General features: G+C 42.2%; 1 protein-coding gene across 15 annotated transcripts in view; it reads left to right on the top strand.

Annotated features, from left to right (window-relative positions):
* Positions 1-483: 483 nt before the first annotated feature.
* The window catches only part of AAK1 (AP2 associated kinase 1), a 168,656-nt gene continuing 147,259 nt past the window's right edge, over positions 484-21,880 (top strand). For all 15 annotated transcript variants that reach the window (XM_042981620.1, XM_042981618.1, XM_042981619.1 and 12 more), the window contains exons 1-2: positions 484-629; positions 916-1,306. In XM_042981620.1, coding sequence (XP_042837554.1) covers positions 1,144-1,306 — 163 coding nt within the window. In that variant the 5' untranslated portion in view covers positions 484-629; positions 916-1,143. The remainder of the gene's footprint in view (positions 630-915; positions 1,307-21,880) is intronic.

Genomic DNA, 21,880 nt, shown 5'->3' with positions numbered 1-21,880 from the left:
CCGCAAATAAGATGGCTTCAAAAGGGTGGAACATACAGCAGTTTCCTAGTCCTTGGCGGTTTCTTTACCGGATATGTTTAAATAACCGAATCCCCACAAATGCACCACCCCACTAACCACCTTCGAGGCCAAGGAGGCCACCGCAGCCGCTTTGCTCGCTCCGTCAGGGGCATCCTGGGAGTTGTAGTCCAGCCGGTGGCTTGCGCCGAACTACCTTTCCCATGGTGCACTGCGGATCGGGCGATAAAAGTTCTTTTACAAAACTCTGTACACACTGAGACACCCCCCTCCTGGGTCCCCTTCTCTCCCACGACTCCTTCTCGTCTGTCGCGACCGGGCGGCAGCAATAGGAGGGCCTCGGCCCCTCGCCGCGCCGTCCCGAGAGGCACTTCCGGCGGCGGTTCACTTCCTGGTTGGGTGGATGGAGCCGGGCGGGAGCGCGCGCGGGGGAGGGGCGGCGGGTCAGTCTCCGCTGGGCGCTCCGGGGATCAGCTGGCGGGCGGGCGGGCGCCGAACGCGGCCCCGGCTCTCGCTGCAGCGCCGCCTCCTCTCCGCGTCGCAGGCCGGCCCCGCGGCCGTGACAATGTTGCAGGGCTGGTAGCTGGGCGCCAGCCGCCGAGCCTTCTCAAGTGGGTGCCGCCGGGATGCTGCCTCGCGGGGCGGCGGGGAGACCGAGGAGGAGGGGAAGGCAGTGATCGGCTGGGTCGGCGCTGCCCGAGGCGGCCAGATCCTTCCTTTTTCCGAGCCGCGGGGACGGGGTCCGGCGCTCTGCCGGGATTTCAGCACCAGAATTTTTCTCGCTAGGAAAATGCATGAAGCGTTTCCCCGGGATGATGGCTTTTGCTCCCTCTAGGACTCAGCGGTTGAATTCGTAAGTGTGTTACTGATTCATCCTCTCTTCTTCTGTCATCACAGGTTTAAACTTACGCGAATCGCTCTCTTGAGGAGGAGGGGACCGCGGCGCGATTGACACGCATATTCCTATTGGCATCCTCCCTCAGCCCCCACCCCCACGGCCGGATTCGGGTGGCTCCTCTGCGAGCTGAAATCCGAGAAGAAATCCTTGGATCTCTTGTTTTCTTAGAAAAAAAAAAAAAATCCAGAAACCTTCGGTATTTTGCTTTACTGCTTCCTATTCTCAAGATGAAGAAGTTTTTCGACTCCCGGCGAGAGCAGGGCGGCTCTGGCCTGGGCTCTGGCTCCAGCGGAGGTGGGGGCAGCACCTCGGGCCTGGGCAGTGGCTACATCGGAAGGGTCTTTGGCATTGGGCGACAGCAGGTCACTGTGGACGAGGTGTTGGCGGAAGGTATGGTGGGACTCTTTCAGTGCGCCGTGAATTAAAATCTTGTGCTGATGCAGCAAGACTGGTTTCTAGTTGTTCAGTGTATGAATGGGTTTTGACCAGTTGACCCTCCCTTCCCCCTTCCCCCTTCCCTTGCTCAGTGAATCATTGTCCTTGAAAAATTTAAAACTGAGGTTTGGAAGTGACAGGGCTTATGGGATGGAAGGACGTTGCTGGAAATTGTTTACCTCAGTGACCTTTTATTATTTTTTAAAAATTGGCAAGCCAATTCTTGTCTGCCTCACTGAATTACAAGGATCAGAGGGAAAACGTATGTGTGAAAGTGTAAAGCTTCACATCAAATGTAGGGTGCTGGGCTTGTCATCCTCTTTAAACTTGAAATCTTGATGTGAGGGCTGAAGGGTGGAGATGGAGTACCTTTAAGAAGGGAGAGGGGTTTCTCCTTCTACCCAACTTTCCCACTCCCATGAGCACGCACTGGAGGAAGAGAGGATTTTCAAAGAATGGGAATATGTTTTTCTAATAGCGAAGGCTCTTGGTGAATTTGACTAGTTTTGTTTCCTGACCCAACTGTAATCAGGTCCCCAGGATGTAGCTAAGATAACAGAAATTACATGAGATGAATGTGGTTATTTTGAAACCAGTCCACTAGGCCCCTCTTCCTCCTGTTTTAGTTTTTATTTTTTAGCCAAAAGAATTACTTGAGAGTGACATCTGATTTTTATTTTTCTTCTGTTGGAGAAGATGTTATTTAGATCTGCTGTGTAAATTCCCTACATGTGTGTTCATCTGTGTATCTATAGATATGTAAATATATGTTTTTTTATCCTCCAGGCTTTCTGGAAATCTTTGCATGTCTCTTTTGGTAACCTTAACCTCGACCTTCATAATTACACCAGACTCATACTTTTCACAGCCCATTGCCTGCCTTGTGTGCTTTTATTTTTAATAAAAGCAGCGATTTCCTTGGCATGAAGCTATTCAAGCTAATTGAATGGGGCCAACCTGCTGTAGGTTGTGTTATCGGTTGAGAGGGGATTGGGGAAGGGGGATGCCACTGTTACTGCAGCATGGTGGTTGTGGGGGGACAGTTTATTAGCTGGAGTGGAGCCTTTTTTGCAAGCTAAGGTTGAAGCAAGGGTCCTAACCTGGGCCTGGGAGATCCCTGTCATGGTGAGTGTTGTGGGCGGGTGGGTTAGGAGGAGGAAAAAGCTGTTTGACTCTCAGCTTGTGCAAGTACTGGAGTACTGGGTTCAACCGGGCCCAGTTTTCTGGGGTTAGGGTGGAAGCCATTACTTTAAAAGCACTTTAGAAAAAAAAAGATCTGACAATTAATGTCCTTGTGAAATTGTTGCTCTTTTCCATTCTCAGCACTGCTCTAGCTGGACTTAATCCGGGGCCTGAGTCACTGTCCCTCTGGATCTTTCCTTGTGGGCTTTGGTGCAGGATGGGAGATGCTTCTGTGCCCGCTGCCAGATCCGCACCCTTGAGTCTGATCCGTCTCTTTCATTCCCGTGCCAAAGCCCTTGACTGCAGTGGGATGGAGAAATGGAGAAGGAGTGTGTGAGAGAGAAATCAGGAGGAATGAGGGGCACAGAGCTCTTTCCTTCTCTTTGAGTGGCCTCTGCTGACTTTATAGCCCGGGAGCATCTGGTTCAGCTAGGATATTGTCTCCTTGTACGTGGGGCTACCCTAAGCAGTACCTGTTCTCAGAATCTGAATGATGGGGACGATAAAAGGAAAATTGGTCTTTGTCATCTAGGCTGTCCTCCTCTTCCCTGGAATTCATCCCTGAGAATTACACATCACGCATTATGATATTTTTAAGTGGAACTTAGGGCTTGCAGCTCTGCATTCATTTATTTGTTCATTCAACAAGCAGTTATGGAGTGTCTATGACGTACCAGGCACTGTGCTAGACCCTGGAGGTATGACATAAAACTAGATGCTAGAGTTTACAAACTACTTTGAGAGATGGAAACAGCCAGTTAGGATAGAGTGATATGTGCTATGGAGATGAGCTTAGGGTGCAGCGGCCCTCAGTTTTAGCGAGCCAAGGATTGCTTTCTGCAGGAAGTGACTGACCAAATGAGTAGGAGTTATCCAAGTGTGGAGACAGCATGGACAAAGACTCAGAGCAGCAGGAGAGAGTCTCACGTAAAACTGGGTCTGGTGATAATGTTCTTTTTATGTTCTTTAACTGAGACTTTGCATTTGTGGCTCTTAGAAGTATATAGCTATGTAGGAGTCAGTATACAAAGTATTTATGTAGCGTCCACTAAGTAAAAAGGCACTGCTAGGTTCTGAGAGGGATATGGGGAGTTCTAAAGGGTGATGTCTGCTTTTAAGGAGCTGTCACAATTTGGGAAGACAAGGCAGATACTCACACATACAGTACAACACGGTTACCAGCAGTGTCTGTGTAGTCAGGCAGATCTAGGTTCGAATTCTGCATCTGTTCTTTACTAGCTGTGAAACCTTGGATAAGACTTTTCAAGCCTGTCTCAAATCTGTTTCCCTATGACAGTGGTTCTCAAAGTGTAGAGCCTGGATCAGGAGCATCAGCATCATCTGGAAGCTTATTAGAAATGCGAATTAGGCCTCACCCCATAAACGAAGAGTGTGGGGCTTTAACAGATTTCTGGAGAGGTTCTGATGCAAGCAAAAGATCAAGAACCCCTGTCCTATGGAGTGGTTGTGAAGATTAAATGAAGCAATGTATATGAATTATTTAACATTTTTCAGGTGTTCAACGAGCGGCAGCCATTATTTGGCAGCAACATTACATCCTATATATAGTTCAGGGGAAGTGAAGGGGCATTGTGAAGGCTAGTTTGGCTACAGCGATCTGCAGCCATCCCGTTCCCTATTGTGGGTGGACAGAGTCAGATATTTTTCTGCAGAAGCCTCACTAGCTCCTTCAAGGGTCAATAGATATTTTGGGTAGCCACGTTCCTTCCTGTACCCTTTCCTTTTTGAGTTTCCAGGTGCTGCCCTAACCACCAGTCCCAGCCAGAGTTGTCCGAGGACAACTGTGCGAGTGCCCAGAACAGTGGCCAGGCAGTATGGGGAGGGTGGGCTTTAAACATAGACTCTTTTCCCACCACATCCCACCTATCACCCCTGTTTCTCTAATTTGGGTGTTGGTCTCTGCTTTATAGTGAGGAATGCAGGAACACCGAGGAGGAGCTGCTGTAGTAATAAAGGAGAATGTCTAGGCTGCCATCTCCATCAGCAGCATCAGCACTGTTCATCTGCTTTCACTAACTAGTCACCGAGGGCTTGTTTGGAAGAAGTGAAGGCTCTACACCATGAATTCAGAAGGATATGGCTATCTCTAGGCTGGGTGTAGAGGGAGATATTTTCTCTTTAGCTTCCTTAGTAAAGATGCCATGATGACTTCCTAATCATGTCTGAGGTAATGGGCATGTGATGTCAAGGAAAGACTGGGTTTAAGCTTCCAGAATAAGCTCCATGGGAAAATAGGAGCAGTGCTCAGAGAAGGACTGAAGAGTAGTGCCTTTGTCATACATCCTTAGCTATGTGAGGCCTTACGTTCTAAGCTTTAAACAGTACATGTTTGTCGAATTCCTACTGTGTCTAAGACCACATTCCAGAACTGCATCAGTTCTGTATAAGGTGGGTCACGTGCCCCTGCAGAGCAGTTTCCTTACTTATACTAAAGGAATCCAGGTCTAGAGTTAACAAGAACTACTAAGTGAGTTTCCATACCAGTAAGCTGACGATTTCTCCTCCCAACATCACAAGGTAGTGAGGCTTAAAAGTGTGTGTGTGAAATGACCTAAAACAAACATATGTATACGTGTATGTATGTATGTGTATACACATGCATATGCAGCATAATTCTATTGTGTTGGTATTGATGTGATACATACATGTACTCGTTTAGTGAATTTTCGTTAGGCCTCTGTGGTAGGCACTGCATTACGTTCCAGAGCTACTGAGAAGAACAGGATGTGGGCCTGGGTCTTCAGGTGCTCACAGACCAACAAATAACCCCAAGATCAGTGGCCAGCACTTAGCATGGCTCTTGGTACATACTAGACGGTAAAAAGATGTTATGAGGTGATGAAGAGAGGGCCTGAGGGTGAGGGTTTATAGATGATGTCTGGTTTGAACAGGAATGGAAATTGCCCAGCAGATGGTCCAGATGAGGGTTGCCCAATGCCTTCCCCGCAGAAAGAGGAGCCTATGCAAGTGTGGAGTGGTGAAACAGTATGATGAGTTCAGGAACACTGACGAGTCCAGTGTTATCATTTGGGTTAGCACAAGTTTCCCTTCCAGAATCAAGGAAAGAAGGGCATAGAATGGTAGAAGGAAATTCTGCATTTGTTCCCTGGCTATTCCCTTGCTGTTCACTTTCTTCACTTGCTGGGTTTTTTGAGTAACCATTGAGTAGCTCTCCATTATGCACTGCTACCCTGTGTGCCTCAACCCTGTGCTATTTGTGGGGCAAGGGAGGGGATAGTGTCGGGGAGAAGGATGGTCCTGAAGGTTCCGTGAGAGGCAGGCAGCTTGAAGGAGAAGTAGGTGGGGGAGAGGGATGACCAGTGTTACAGAAGAGAGTGGACGGGGGAAATAATGACGATGATTGACCAGAGCAGAAGGTAGGTTGGAGAGAAAAGAGGAAATAAGGTTATGGAGAGCTTTAGTGCCAGGCAGAGAGTTAGTTACAAGCACCTGAGGTCTTCTCTGACGCAGACACCAATTTGATCCCTCCCACTTCAGATGTCTTTGCCTGCTGGGAAGTCTGGTTTTTTAGTGGCAACTGCAGATTTTCAGGGGGTGGTTTGTGAATGGTGTCTTCTTCCTGGCTTCAGGCATGATGACGGTTATAGCTTTGCTAAATATAGCCAAATCTAGAATTCAGAAATGAAATCCAGAATAAGCAGTTAGTTGCATGGTCAAAGCCTTTCTTTTGGTCTAGCAAAGTCACACTCCTTTAATGAGAGATGATGAAGAGAAACAGTTTCACGTGGGTTTTGAGTGGGAGATTATGAGGGGAGACATATACTTGTACCTCAGTAGCTAAAACTGCACGTAGAGTACATGGGGACAGCTTGATAAACATTCATAAAGTACATACGAAACATTACGGCACCAGAGCAGTCGTCACAGTGTTTGAAAGTTGGCATCTCAGAAAGGGGACTAACACCACCATGTACCTTCATCTTGCACTCTTGCAAGGATAAATGCTTTCTAAGCCTGCTGAAGAAATAACTGTGACATCTGCATCTGAAAGAGCCAAACAGTGACAATAATAGAAATGGTATTGTCTATTGAAGTAGCATCTGGCACTGTGAAGTAGCAAAGAGTGGCCTTCAGTCTGCTTTTCTGGAGCCATTTTTTGGTGTGGTGGAAGGAGCACTGGAGTATAAGTGGGGAGGTCAAGGTTTGTTGGTTCGTTCATTGCCATATCCAGTGACTGTTCCTGAGCCCTCACTATGTGCTGGGCATCAGCCAGTGAGAAATAAGACTGCCTTGAGGAATTCACAGTGAGAGCACTTCAGGTACATGAGCCAATACCTCCAAGTGCAATAATGGAAGGATGTAAAAAGGGGAGGGGAACAGATAAGAGGCAGCCATGAATTTTGTGGGGTCAGGAATAGTCAGGAAAAGCTGAAGAAAGGGGATATTTGAGGTATGTCTTCAAAAACAAGAACTTATTACTAGATGGAAAAGATTGAGAGAATTTTCTAGGCAGAATAACATGGCCCAAGACAAAAGTTTAGGGAAGTGCACTGCTTGCTGGGAGCTTTATGTGTTGAGATAGCATAATCTATTAGTGGTCCAGGGCTACATTGTCCAATAAAGTAGCCAGAGCCACATATGGCTGTTTAAATTTAAATTATCTAAATTAAAATATAACTTTAATTCTTCAGGCACACTGGCCACTTTTCAGTTGCTTAATAGCCACATGTGGCTAGTGCCTATGATTTTGGACAGCACAGATAGAAGATATTTCATCATCACAGAAAGTTCTATTAGACAGTGTTGGTTTAGAGCAATAGTCTCTAAACTCTTTGGATAGAATGGCACTATCAGTTAAACATTTAATTCCTTCATTATGTACATGCTTATTTATTTATGTCCTGCTATCATTAACTAATATCTGAAGGCACAGTATATACTTAAAATGAAATTCATCATTTTTGATCATAGATGCAAATCTGTCTTTTAAGTCCTCTAGATAGGTTTTGGTAAACTTCTTGTCATATTAGATTGTGACTGTTTGTACATCGTAATGTGACTGATAGAGAGTTAAGTATACCACAAATAGAATTGAGGCTCTACCATTATCTTGTTCTTCATGTATGCTTCTGTTATCTTTTTTTTTTTTTTTAACGTATATTTATTTTTGAGACAGAGCATGAACAGGGGAGGGGCAGAGAGAGAGGGAGACACAGAATCCGAAACGGGCTCCAGGCTCTGAGCTGTCAGCACAGAGCCCAACGCGGGGCTCGAACTCACGGACCGTGAGATCATGACCTGAGCCGAAGTCGGACGCTTAACCGACTGAGCCACCCAGGTGCCCCTATTATCTTTAATCCAATATATCTTTGCAGGAATCTTTGCCCCTTGTTTGCTTTATGAAGATTAATTCACTTAAAACAGATGTAATCAGTAAATCCACTTAACCAAGCACATGAACTGTGCAGCCCGTGCTTTGGAGCTTCCACTCTTTGCTCATTATTCCATCAGATCCATATGAGACATGTGACTGATATAGAGACTGGATGGCAGCACTAGTGTTGGGCCATCTAGTAAATAAAGATAAAATCTTATTTTCTAAGATGGAAATTAATGTAAGTAGAGAGTCTCATATATATTTTTTTCTTCCCCAGTGGATTGTTCTGTGGCCCTCTGTTTGGAGACCACTGGTCTTGAGCAGTGGTTCTCACCCAACAGCGATTATCCCGGGTGACATTTAATAATGTCTGGAGACATTTTTGATTGTTACAGGTGGGAGGTAATACTGGCATCTAGTGGATATAGGCCAAGGATATTGCTGAATATCCTACAGCATACCCAACAGCTCTCCCTCCCCACCACAAGTAATTATCTAGCTCAAAATGTCAGTTGTGCCAAGGTGGCACAACGTGATGTGTTGACCAATGTGGGGAAAGAGAGAGGAGTCGGAGATGGCTTGGAAGGGTCTAATCTGACTTTAGGCAAATCCTTTAATTTTTAAATTCATTTTCTTAGGATCAGTGAGGCAGTTATCTTTCTTAACCTAATATGGTTAAAAATCTTTATGTCATTTTCTGTGTAAAATAGCTACTTCCAGAAATAAACCAGTAAACTAAAGGAGGTAGAACGGCAAGGGTTTGTAGGCTCTACCACTGGCTGAATATGGATTATGAGTTTTAGAAAATTCTCCCAATGTTCTCATTGCTCATATCTGAGCAACCCCAAAATATTGTGGAAGCATTTTCTGACTTGAATTGCTCACAGGGAGGTTCAGTTGGGAAGGGTCATTAAAAATCAGAATGTTGTGAGACAAGGTGTAGGTAATCCTTTGTACAGGAAGAATTTTCAGGAAGAGTCTAGCACTTGCAATTAGGGATAGTGGGTTCAAGTTGTTTGACTTCTGTTTGCCAGTATGGCTTTGGGGAAGTAATTTAACCAATAGGAGCCACTGGTTCCTCGTTTATAATAAACATCCTCTTCCTCTGAGAGGATGTAGGTATAATGTAGAGTGCATGAGACAGCTTGCCCTGCCAGCCAGGAGTAGCAAGGTTTATTGAGCATCTATGGTATTTTCAGCTCTAAGATGCTGTGACATATAGAAAAATAAGGGAAGATTTGGCTCCTGCCCTCTTTGTTGACATAATGTGACCAACACACAAGAAACAAAAACGCCCTATAAGACAATAGGGTGGGTGGCGTAGTCTCTAAATTCTGGAGGTGTTGAGGGGAAAGAGATCAGTGAGGACTGAATTGGTGAGGAAGATTTTGTGAAGCTGGATTGTTCTTAACTGTGAGTCTTCTCTGGAACCCCTTCTTCGAGTAACCTTGTTTTATTTAGGGAACACATCTAGTTCTGCACGTTTGCATATGTTATATTCTTAGTAAAGTTGAAGTATTGCAACATTTTTGGTTTCTTTTGAGGAACAAAATTGCCTACATAAATAAATCATATGTTCTGTGCTTATAACCAAAGCAAAAAAGCCTTTTTATTCCATGTGATTTTGAATCACTCAGCAATACTGGCTGCAGTATTTTGTGCCTCCTTCCCCCCTCCGGTATCTTTATTATTACCAGTTTGCTATCTTTATTTTTAGTGTATTATATATACTTCAAACAATCTCAGTTCTTCTTTTGAGTTATGAACAATTGTTAGGAAAGAGGAGTCCTTCTTATGAACGAGACTTCCACCCTGGCAGAGGGCAAGTTCTTCAAGTTGGAACAAAGTTGAAAGAGTGCAAATCTGGAGCTTCATTCGAGGGCTGCTGTGAGTGAATCAGTTTGAACACCATGGTCAGTTTTCTCCTTGGGTCCTGAGTTAACCTTGGCAGACAGTGGATGGCAATGCCAATTGAAGCTTTGTTATTTATGATTTCTGAAGAGCTGAGAGATTTTTTATCGGATGCAAGAGTTTATGGCACATTATTATTATAGAAGGCCTAGCATAGCATAGCATTGATGTTAGATTATCATTTGTAATTATAATGATCTTAAATAATGATGCCTTTCATCTAGGACTTGAATCTTGGAGAAAGCAATATAATGCCATGTAATTTTGCTTGCTGCCTGTTTTTGAGGATGCTTACAGCTATTGTACTGGGACTTTTAGGGTAAGAGAGAGATTGTTGTCCCTGTGCTACTGAGCATGAATTTGAGAACAAAACGGAGACTTTATTACCCTTCAGAAACAAAAAAAAAAAAAAAAAAAAAAAAAAAGGAGAGGACTCAGGCCTTGTCAGCTGGTCCCCTCCTGGAGGACTGAGGGTTGAGCAGCATTTACAGAGGGGGCAGGTCTCCTGCTAGGACCCTCAACTCATCATTTTCCCTGCTCATGAAATCTTGTTTATTCAGGAAGTGCTGATTATCTTACCAGTTTGTTAGATTTGTTTAATTTCCACTTGCCTAGTCCTTCTCCTCAGACCTTTGTCCTCTAGTTTTAGAAGCCTGGGCCTCTTGGTGGAGAGTGGGCAGTGTTGGGAGAAATAATTCCAACTGGCTTTTCAGCTATGGAATAATCTTGGTTTGACCAGAAGGAGTAACTCAGTAATGATTGGGGAAAACCTGCTATTCAGTAGTGTCTTTCCTTCCCTGTCCCCCAGAATAACGGGAGCACTGTGATGTTCTTCTCAGGAGAAGACCTCCAAGGTTAGACCCATGTGTGGTGGTTTAAAAGCATGGGAATTGGGGGTAGACAGCCCTTGGACTGAATCCTGGACCTGTCCCTGTGATGTTGGGCAACTAACATCCAGGCTTCTCATTTATAAAATGCGGATAATATTGTGGTTGGTTGTAAGGATTAGATGAAATTACGTAAAGCACTTAGCATAGTGCCTAGCATATAGTTAGCAGTCTGCAAATGGTAACTCTTAACATTTGAGTGCACGAATTTTGTTTTAATCAGGCAGTATTTGCTTTGCTGTGTGAATAAGCTGGTGAAGTTAGTCATGGATATATATATATATACATATAGATGTATATATATGTGTAGATATATATATATATATGTGCGTGTGCATGTGTGTATATATATACATGTAACTAGTGTTAGTTTTATATATGTGTGTGTATATATATATATATATATATATAACTATTAATCTAAAAAGTAGAAATGTAAGGTATGAGTATCTTAACTATATATAGGGACTCAAACTATTTAAATAAATGCTATATTGTGTAGATAGATACAGATGAGGAATAAAGATAAGAAAGAGAATCTCAGATGAATGTTGTGGTTTGATTTTTTTTTTTTTCATGCTTGAAAGCCACCTGTGTGTTGGAAAATTTCCCCAGCCTGTCATGTTGCGATTAGTATGAAGGGCCTCTGCCTCTCTGCCCCTGAGGAACACCTGATCCCAGCTGCCTATCCAGCTTCACATTCTTAGGCTCTAATATAGGTCGTCTGCTTCATTCAGGCCTGTGCACTCCTCCTCTCCCATGAATCATGGGTTTAGTTCTTTCCAGTGCTTTCCTCGTAGCATTCCCTGTACCTGGGATCCCCTGCTCTGCCCTGCTCACCTACCTTACTCCCACCTAACCGCAGCACATTTGATCCCTCTCTCCTTCTGTTCTGTGGGTGCTGGTCATACTTGCTGCCTTTGTGGACTGTTTGGGCCCATAATCCCAAAGTTGTGTTTTGCTATTTATTTCATTTGTGTCTACTTTCTAGTGTTAGATAATTTTTAGGAGGCAAGGTGTAAACCTTAGGTTTATTTTGTATCCAATTAAGGACTCTTAAATCTGAACACTGTAACAGAGGGTACTGGAGAATAAATTAACTGAAGAAATAATACAGTAAATCAGCACTAAATCACATTCACTGGGCAGGCACTACAGACCAGACAGATGTGAGATATATAGACCTCCCTGTTCCTATTCCAATAATATAACAGATCTATGTTTGGGACCTTAATACAATGATAAGAGCTCTCAAATCTAGGTTTTTGGTAAAGTTGAAAAATAACAAAATTCAAAGCAAAATAGAACACCTTCCAGACTTCCTGAAAATTGTGTAAATTTCTTTACTGATTCAATTCAGTTATGGATGACTAATTCTATCAATCTCAAAAGTAGAGATATAAAGTACAAGTATCTTAACTACATAAAAGAATTCTAAAACGATTTCAGTGCTATATTGTAAAGATGGAGAAGATTAGGTCAAGTGTCAAAAACTCAGAAGTTACTAAAGTTTCTCTTTAAGCAAAGCATGCATTAATTTTCTAGCTTGTGGTGGTTGTTGGCTTGTGGTAAATTAGGACAGTGATTCTCAACTTACATTTAGGGTAGTGGGCATGGGAGCAGGGGACAGATAGGAAAGGAATACATAATCTGAAAAAGCACATATTAACCCCAGGCCTAGGTAGGAAAGGAGGGACCTCAAATAGTATGGGGAATGGTGGTATACCCTCTTTAGAGAGGCACATTGTAGTCTTAAGCGCTGGGGGGAGGGAGAGGATATGAGACTTTTATGTTTATCAGAGGGCATATTGTTTTTAAAAGGTTTGTAGGTATGGCACTAGCAGCTCAGTTATAAATTGAGTCTAGAGAGGTAGTTCCTAAAACTGGTCACTATATGTAGCTCTTAGAACATAGATAGGAACTCATTTCTCCCTGTTCTTGCTGCTTTCAGAGAGGAGTAGTGAAAAGGGGACTCGTCCTTAAGCCTTTCCTGGTGGTTTGCCCTATGAGTTCTGTGACCTTGTTGAAAGATCAGATCTTGGTGGCTCTCTGATCAATGATGAGAATTCACTTGAAAAAAGTTACTTTGGATAAGATAAACTTTCCCAGAAAATGAAGGATTTCTTTCTCTTTTAAAATAATAGTTTTAGAATATTAATGTTATGTTCATAACATAAAATTGGTCATATAAGTGGCTCAGCCAGCAATTTTAAAGTGATTTGAAGGTGGTATGATAGAATAATGTCCAGGTCTATGCATATTCAAGTTCTGGTTTTAGGTTTAGCTCATCTGAACAAAGAGCTGTATAAAGTAAGGAAAGTAGATTGTGTAGTCTCCTCAGTGATCTGGGACATGTGGGTTCCCTTCCGCTACTATGGTTTTCCTTATATAAATATGGAGATCACTGGATGACCTCAAAGATACCTTCTAACTGGAAGACATGATTTTTAAGTTCTCTAGTTTCTGTTGAGACCATTTGAGAGGGACAGTGACATGGGGTTGATTAGGCTGAAGTGTTAGACTTGTGTAGCTGGGACTAAGACAACCTTCTTGAGATGGGTTGTTAACCTTGGGTTATGTATGAGCCGTACTGGGATGTGTCAATATCAGTGAGGCAAAAGATCCCATTCTTTTTCTACTTACCTTTTTCCATATCTTTCCTTTAAACTAGAAAAATCAGTGTTCATAATTAGATGTTGGAGGTGAGAGGAAGCTGGGATAAATCCTGGCTTAAGTGACTGGTGGATAATGGTGTCAACAGAATGAAGAAAGAACAGTGTATGAGGGAAAGAGGATGAGTTTGGTTTAGAACGTTTTAGCGTGAAGCACCAATGAAAATCCAAGTGTGGATATGGTTTAGGACACTGGTGGATAGGACTGGTCTGGATTTTAGAGAAAAGTTTGGTGAGAGTTGTTCTATAACCACATGATATTAATGTAGAGTGAAATGGAATGAGATCTCACAAGGAGACTGTGTGGAAAAAGAGAGAAGCGGGCTGTGGGGAGGTGGAGGAAGAGGAGCACACCTGGAGGGATTCCAAACTCCTCACTCTGACCTGCAAACCCCTGCAAGAACTTGTATCTCTCTTCACCTCAACCTGTGACTCTTTAGCAACAGTGATTCCCCTTTATTTTTTTGAGCATTTAACATCGTTTCCTCTTTGGCATCTTAGGCTTGGCTGGTCCCTTTGCCTGGAATCTTTTCTTTTCTTTTCTTTTCTTTTCTTTTCTTTTCTTTTCTTTTTTTTTAAGATAGGAAGAAATGAAGGAAGAAGGGAAAAAAGAAAAGAACAAAGGAAATATAAAAGGAAGGAATGAAATAAGGAAGGAAAGAGAAAGAGAGAAGGAAGAAAGATACCTGGATAGAAAAATATATTAAAATCTATTTTTAAAATTAATTAATTTTTTATTGAAGTATAATTAACAGTTTCAGGTGTACAACATAGTGACTCAACAATTTTGTACATTTCTCAGTGCTCACTCACTGGTGGTGAGTGTAATCACCATCTGTCACCCAACAATGTTATAACAATATTAATGACTATATTTCCTATGCTGTTCGTTTATTTTATAACTGGAAGTTTGTACCTTTTGATCCCCTTTATCTGTTTCAACCCCACCCACCTTCCTTCTGACGGCCACCAGCTTGCTCTCTGTATTTAAGAGTATGTTTTTTTGTGTTTCTTTGTTCATTTGTTTTGTTTTCTAGATTCCCCATATGAGTGAAATTTGCCTTTCTCTGTCTGACTTGTTTCACTTAGCATAATACTCTCTAGGTTCATCCGTGTTGCAAATGGCAAGATCTCATTTTTTTCTATGGCTGAGTAATACTCCATTTTGTGTGTGTGTGTGTGTGTATGTGTGTGTGTGTGTATACATATATATACATACACACGTATATATATACGTACATATACACATACACACACACATATCACATCTTCTTTATCCATTCATTTGTTGATGGACAGTTGGGTTGCTTCCATATCTTGGCTATTGTAAATAATGTTGCAATAAACATGGGACGCTTATATCTTTTTGAATTAGTATTTTTGTTTTCTTTGGGTAAGTACCCAATAGTGGAAATACTGCATTACATGGTATTTCTATTTTTAATTTTTTTGAGGAACCTCCATACTGTTTTCCACAGTGGATGCACCAATTTACATTCCCACTAACAGTGCACAAAGGTTTCTTTTTCTCCTTATCCTTGCCAACATTTGTTATTTCATGTCTTTTTGATTCTAGCCTTTCTGACAGGTGTAATGATATCTCATTATGGTTTTGATTTGCGTTAGGATTAGTGATGTTTGCTGTTGAGCTTTTTTTTTTTTTTTTTTACCATCTTTTCCTGTGTCTCTTGGTCATCTGTGTGTTGTCTTTGGAAAAAATGTCTATTCTGGTCTTCTGCCCATTTTTTACTTGGATTATTTGTGTTTTTTTGGTGTTGAGTTATGTAAGATATTTATATATTTTGGATATTAACCCCTTATCAGATATATCATTTGCAAATATCTTCTCTCATTTAGTAGGCTGTCTTTTTGTTTTGTACGAAACAATACAAAGGTTTTTCACTGTGCAAAAGCTTTTTATTTTGGTGTAGTCCCAATACTTTATTTTTGCTTGTGTTTCCCTTGCCTTAGGAGACCTATCTAGAAAAAATATTGCTACGACTAATGTCAAAGAAATTGCTGCCCATGTTTTCTTCTAGGAGTTTTATAGTTTGAGGTCTCTTTAGGTCTTTAATGCCTGGAATGTTCTTCTTCCCGATCTTTCCATCGCTGGCTGCTTCTTGCTATTCAGACCTCACTTAAGACTCACCTCAGAGAGACCTTCCTTCACCATCCAATATAAGGAACTCATCATGTTTTATTCTGCCAGCTGGCCTGTGTCAGTTGATTCTTGGTTGTTGTGTATCTCCCTCCACAAGAATATCACTGTCATGAAAACAGAGACCTTCACTGACTTGTTCCTTGTATATCCCCTGTTCCCTGTGTGGTGCCTGACACCTCTGAGGAACTCAGTGAAAGCCAGTTGAAGGAAAGAGTAAGCAGGTGAAGGAGGCAGAAGAATGATTGGAGATATAGATACAGAACCAGGAGAGAATAAGTGATGGCAATGAATACTAAGTAGATTTCAAAGAAGGAGGGTGTGGATACTTTGGGGTGTTAGCAATCAGTAAGGTCATGATAAGGATGGAAGTATATTTATTGGATTTGGAAATATGAAGATTATTCATGAGCTTTGTTAGCGCAGTTTAAGTGGAATGGTAGAGTGGAGTGGAGTCAGGAGGCAGTGAAATGAGAGAATGGGAAGTCAGTTGGATGCTGAGTCATGGAGGGATTTATTATTTTTAATGGTGGCAGAGTCTTGAGCACATTAAGCAGAAAAGTAGCTAGTAGAAAGAGGTTGGAAATATAGTATAGGGGGATTATTGATAGAATAGGACTGAGAACATGGTGACAGGTCATGGATAGAATCCTCAACTCAGGTGCAGGAGAGGACTTTGAACAAGAGAAAGGGCATTCCATTCACTGACTTGGAAGGAACTGGAGAAAGAATGGATACAGAAGATAAGAAATTGGTAAGGTCTGACAGGTTGAAGGAGTTCTTGCCTCATGGCTTTTGTTTTCTATCGAATGCTGTGGGGTGGGAGTTGAATTGGGGTTTTTAAAGAGAGTAAGGAAGGACAGGGAGAATTTTCCTTAAGTCAATGAAGAGAGGAACTAACAAAGGATAAAATAGGAAAGTGGCCTGGTCATTTGGAAAGCCCATTCAAGATAAGTCACCATCGGAAGACCGGTTTCCTGACCCCTGAGGGTTTATTGATTTTGGAAATGTACTATTTTGTATAGGACATTTTCTTTTTTCTTTTTTTTAATGTTTATTATTTTTGAGAGAGAGTGAGTGGGGGAGGGACAGAGAGAGAGGGGGACAGAGGATCTGAAGCAGGCTTTGTGCTGACAGCAAAGAGCCCAACGCGGGTCTCAAACTCCTAAACCATGAAATCATGACCTGAGCCAAAGTCAGACACTTAACTGACTGAGTCACCCAGGCGTCCCTGGATAGGACTTTTTCTGAAACACATTATATATTTCCTGTCTTCTAGATTATATGTCACAGAGGCAGCATGATATAGGTAGAAAATATGCCTGATCAGAGCCTGTCTGGTGACCCCTACGCCTTACTCTGGACAGTTGCTTCCCCACCCTGCCTATCATGTTCCTTGTTCTGTAAAACGAGATGATGATGAAGTTTCTTTCCAAGAGTAACATCTCACCATCCTTTATTTCTCAAATACATTGTTACTAGATGTCTTAGGATCTTTGCTTGATGGGGGTTAGGCAGTTTGCTCCTGAATAAACTTGCACTGCTTTTTGAATTTCATGTTTGTGAATTTCATGTTTCTGGTTTCTTTCTTATGAGACTGTCCCTTGTTACCTCTCACTGCTATCTGCATGCCTTCCTGAATTAGTGTTTCTCTAATTTGCTGCTTTTAATCTGCTATGGACTTGGAAACTAGATGACTAAGCCTGTTCTAGAACCGTGTGCAACAATGAAGAGGCTGTTAGTGAGAATTTGAGGGTCTTGTCTGTGATTAAGGAACATGAGCTGCTGACCATGGGCTTTGTCTCCTGTTGGCACAGAAATTAGTTTTTTGTGCCTTGTGTTCCAGAAAGGTTGAGTTCTGAAGAGATGACGAGTTACCACTTGATATTTCTTATTAATTAAATGTGCTTATAAGCATTTGTCTGAAAATGAGTATCGTTGAGTATCAATGCCATAGGGATTTAACCTATTTCCGTTTTCCTTCTCACTTTCTATCCTTTCTTCTCCTCTCTCCCACCTGCCCTCCTCATACACAGAAATCCCTTCTCCACACTTCCAATGTAAGGCAACGTTCTAGGCACCATTATAACATTATTCCAGTCATTCAGTTTCCATGTACTTGAAACCGTAGAAAAGTATCCAGGATTATAATTCACTGTTCAGTGCTATATGTTTGTATCTCAGTAAGGGTCCTACTGGAGACTCAACTGGTATTTGCTGTTGGGGGCTGGAAGACTTGAAACAATGAAATGAACACAAGTTCCATATATAATCTGTGGTTGATATGGAAGAAAGCTATCATGAAGTCTTAAAATATTTTTAACACATGTTAATCCATAAAGATAATAGAATAGTTAGAAGATAAAGTCAGACTAAGAGAGAAAATACTACCTGTAACCCTAAAGATCACCATTGTTAACATTTTGGTGTGTGCCTTCCAGACCTGTGTATTTTTATAAAATTAAGAATATATTTCACATTATCCCCTATAATCTGCTTTCTCATTTAGTAGTATACCTGTTTTTTTGTGTTAAATGTCTGCATCATCCATTTTAGTTCATCATGTGAATGTGTTGTGATTTATTTAGCCAATCTACATTAGAGATTTAGAAGTTATTTATAGCTATTACAGAACAACCACAATGAGTATTTTTTAAGCCTTTGGACACTTGTTCTATTACTTCCTTAGGATAAATTTCTAAATGTGAAATGGCTGGATTAAAAGATAAGCATATTTTAACTTTTGATACATATAATAAAACAGCCTCCAGAAAGATTAAATCAATACGTACTCCCATAAGAAGTATCTTCTTTATGAGGTTGGACATGTTTTCTTTCTTTCCATCTGTGTGTATGTCTTTTTATCTGTCTTTTATATTTTTCTGTGGTGATTTTTTTGTTTATGTTTCTTTGCTCATATTCCTGTTAGAGTGTTCATCTTAACAATTTACAGTTCTTTACATATTTAAGATGTTAATCCTTTCATACATGTATACATCACAGCCTTTTTTTCCATTTTGTAATTTACTTTCTGTTAAAGTGGGATTTTGTAGATTTATTTATTCATTTATATATTAATTTGTTTATTTTGAGAGAGAGTGAGCACATGCATGTGCAAGCAGGGGAGAGGCAGAGGGAGAGGCAGAGAGAATCCCAAGCAGGCTCCAAACTTAGTGCAGAGTGCGATGTGGGGCTTGATCTCACGACTGTGAGATCACGACCCACGCCAAAATCAGGAGTCTGGTGCTGAACTAACTGAGCCACCCAGGTGCCCCTTTGTAAATATTTTTAATTCTTGTGGAATCAAGTATGTTGATCTTTTCCTTTATGATTTTTGTCTAAAGTCATACCTGGAAAGGCCTGAGGAGAAAGATAGGGCCTAGATGACAGGGACTCTGTGTGTCTGAAGTTTATTTTTGAGCAGTAGGGAAGCCAGTCAAATTGAAAAAAATTTTTTTGACGTCTATTTATTTTTGAGAGAGAGAGAGAGAGAGAGAGAGAGAGAGAGAGCGTGCGCGCGCGCACAAGTGGGGGAGGGGCAGAGAGAGAGAGAGAGAGAGAGAGAGAGAGAGAGGAGACACAGATTCTGAAGCAGGCTCCAAGCTCTGAACACAGAGCCCGACGTGGGGCTCAAACCCACAAATGATGAAATCATGACCTGAGCCAAAGTCGGACGCTTAACTAACTGAGCCACCCAGGTGCGTCAACCAGTCAGTGTTTTTTTCAACGTTTTTTTTGTTTTTTTTGGGACAGAGAGAGACAGAGCATGAACGGGGGAGGGGCAGAGAGAGAGGGAGACACAGAATCGGAAACAGGCTCCAGGCTCCGAGCCATCAGCCCAGAGCCTGACGCGGGGCTCGAACTCACGGACCGCGAGATCGTGACCTGGCTGAAGTCGGACGCTTAACCGACTGCGCCACCCAGGCGCCCCTTAAGAGGGGATATCGTGATCAGATTTGTAGTTTAGTTGGATTTGTGGAGGATGACATGGAGAAGCTGAGTATAGGGCATCTGGGAGGCTGTTGCCATGATCAAGGTTAAAGGCAGTGAGGGTCTAAGTGGCAGAATGGTAACAGGACAGAGGAGAAGGCAGACATATTTAGGTCATATTGTCAGGACTTGGTACTTGATTGGATTAGAGGTTGAAAGAGAGGTATAGAATCAAGAATGATTCTAGGCTTCTAGTTTGAGTGCCTAGGTACATGAGACACAAGTGGCACTAGCTGAGTTGTATTATTCAGGAAGAGAGGAATGGTGGAAAGAGGGAAGACACAGGTTTAATGAGGGAGATAATGAGTTTAATATGATCAGTTTGCATTGTGTTTGGGTGTGTTTGGGTTTTCTGGGATGTGTGACAAACTACCTACAATCCAATGACTTAAAACAACAATAATTTATGATTTCTCATGATTCTGTAGGTTGACTGGGAGCTCAGCTGAGGTTCTGCTGGGGGTTCTGCTCATCTAATTTGGGATCTGTTGAAATTGTCTTTACTCCTGGGGCACCTGGGTGGCTCAGTCGGTTAAGCGTCCAACTTCGGCTCAGGTCATGATCTCAAGGCTCGTGAGTTCAAGCTCTGCATCGGGCTCTGTGCTGACAGCTTGGATCCTGGAGCCTGCTCAGGATTCTATGTCTCCCTTTCTCTCCCTGCCCCCTCCCCTGCTGGCACTGTCTCTGTCACTCTCAAGAATAAATAAACATAAAAATTTTTTTTTTTTTTAATTGTCTTTACTCCTACCACTCTATACCTGGATTCAGAATATCCCAACATGGACTAGTACATCACATTTCTAACACCCTGCTGTATCCTTAACAAAAATATATATGTTAGAGGAACATGGGAAACCCTATGGATTTTATACACAGAGCTCTGGTGTTTTTTTACACTCTGTGGGATGTACCACAGTGAGAATTGAGTGAAGGCGTGCCTTTTAAAAATTTTGCTTGTTTATTTATTTCTGGTAAAGTGGGATAAGTGCCTTGGGGAACTTGGGCAAATCATTTTTAGGAGAGAGTACCTAGGCAAGTTGAATATTATGAAATTCATTTGTTTGGAGTTGTCCATGTGGAGATACTTGTGCTCAAGTTTGAAAAGTAGAGAGTGAGAAGACCAATAAGCTAAAAATGGAATTGAGGTTTAGCAAGATTTAAGCAATAGCTTGGTAAGGAAAGCCCTCGAAGGAAACTGAGAATATCCAGAGAAGTTTGAAGAGAATCAGTGGATTGCAGTGTCTTGCATACATGGGATCCTACAGAGGTAAAAAACTGGAGTCTATAAGAGGATTAGGTGCTCCTACAGTGGTCGGCTAGGATAAAGACTGGCAAGTGTCCTCCGGATTGGATGGTGGGATGGCCTTGACCTCCACAAGAGTGGTTTCAGAAGAATAGTGAGTTGATGGGTGGGTGCACCAAGATTATGCTATTTCTTTAAGAAGTGTGAATAAGAAGACAAAAGGGCGGATTGTATGGTAGCTAGATTGGGAGATCCTTGATCATGTTAATAGGCTAATAGGAAGGCACCAGGAGGCAGAGGGGGAGAGAGAAAGAGATTAAAACAAAAGTAAGGGCAATTGCCTATTGGAATGAGGTTCCAGAAGAGACTGGAGGAGATGACGTCTTCATTTTTTTGAATTGCAACTCTATTCTATTAGTTATTCAGGTCAAAAACATTTCCTCCAGTGATCTAACTGGGTCCTTCCATATTCTCAGGCCCCAAACCTCTTATCTGTCATCTGCTTTCTAAGAAAACCCTGGTTGTCATTCACAATACATCCCGAACCCAACCACTTCTAACTTCCTCACCTGCTGTCTCCCTGGGTCAAGCTGTCATTGGCCTGGATTGCACAGGCTGTTTCTTTATTGGTCTCTACTTCTCCCTGAGCCTCCTCAGTCTACTCCACTGAAGTAGCCAGAATGATCCTTCAAAATGCAGATCGTTTCATGTGACTCCTCTGCTCAGAGCCATCTAGTGACTGCCCATCTCACTGAAAGTAAAACTGCAAATCCTGACATGGGCCTAGAAAGTGCTCTGCTCTGGCCCACAATTGCTTCTCCTGTCTCCTATTTTATTACTTTTCTCTTTGGTTATTGCACTGTCTTCACCCTGGCCTCCTCATGGCTCCTTAAAGCAGGGTAGATTCATGGCCCTGCCTCAGGGTTTTTGTACTCACTGTTCCTTCTGCCTACAATACTCTTCCTCTAGGTAACCCCAAAATTTGCTCTCCCTTACCTGTTGGTTTAAATTTCACTTTCTCAGAGAGTCATTCCCTGACTATTCTATTAAAAATCGTAAGCCTCCATTCCCTCAGCTCTCTATTCCTTTTCCCTGCTTCTATATGGTCTGTAATTTATTTATTTGTT

This window comes from Panthera tigris, chromosome A3 (genome assembly GCF_018350195.1).
Source record: "Panthera tigris isolate Pti1 chromosome A3, P.tigris_Pti1_mat1.1, whole genome shotgun sequence".
In the NCBI taxonomy this organism is placed as follows: domain Eukaryota; kingdom Metazoa; phylum Chordata; class Mammalia; order Carnivora; family Felidae; genus Panthera; species Panthera tigris.
Note: the sequence above shows the minus strand (reverse complement) of the source record. Positions and strands in the feature narration are given on the sequence as shown.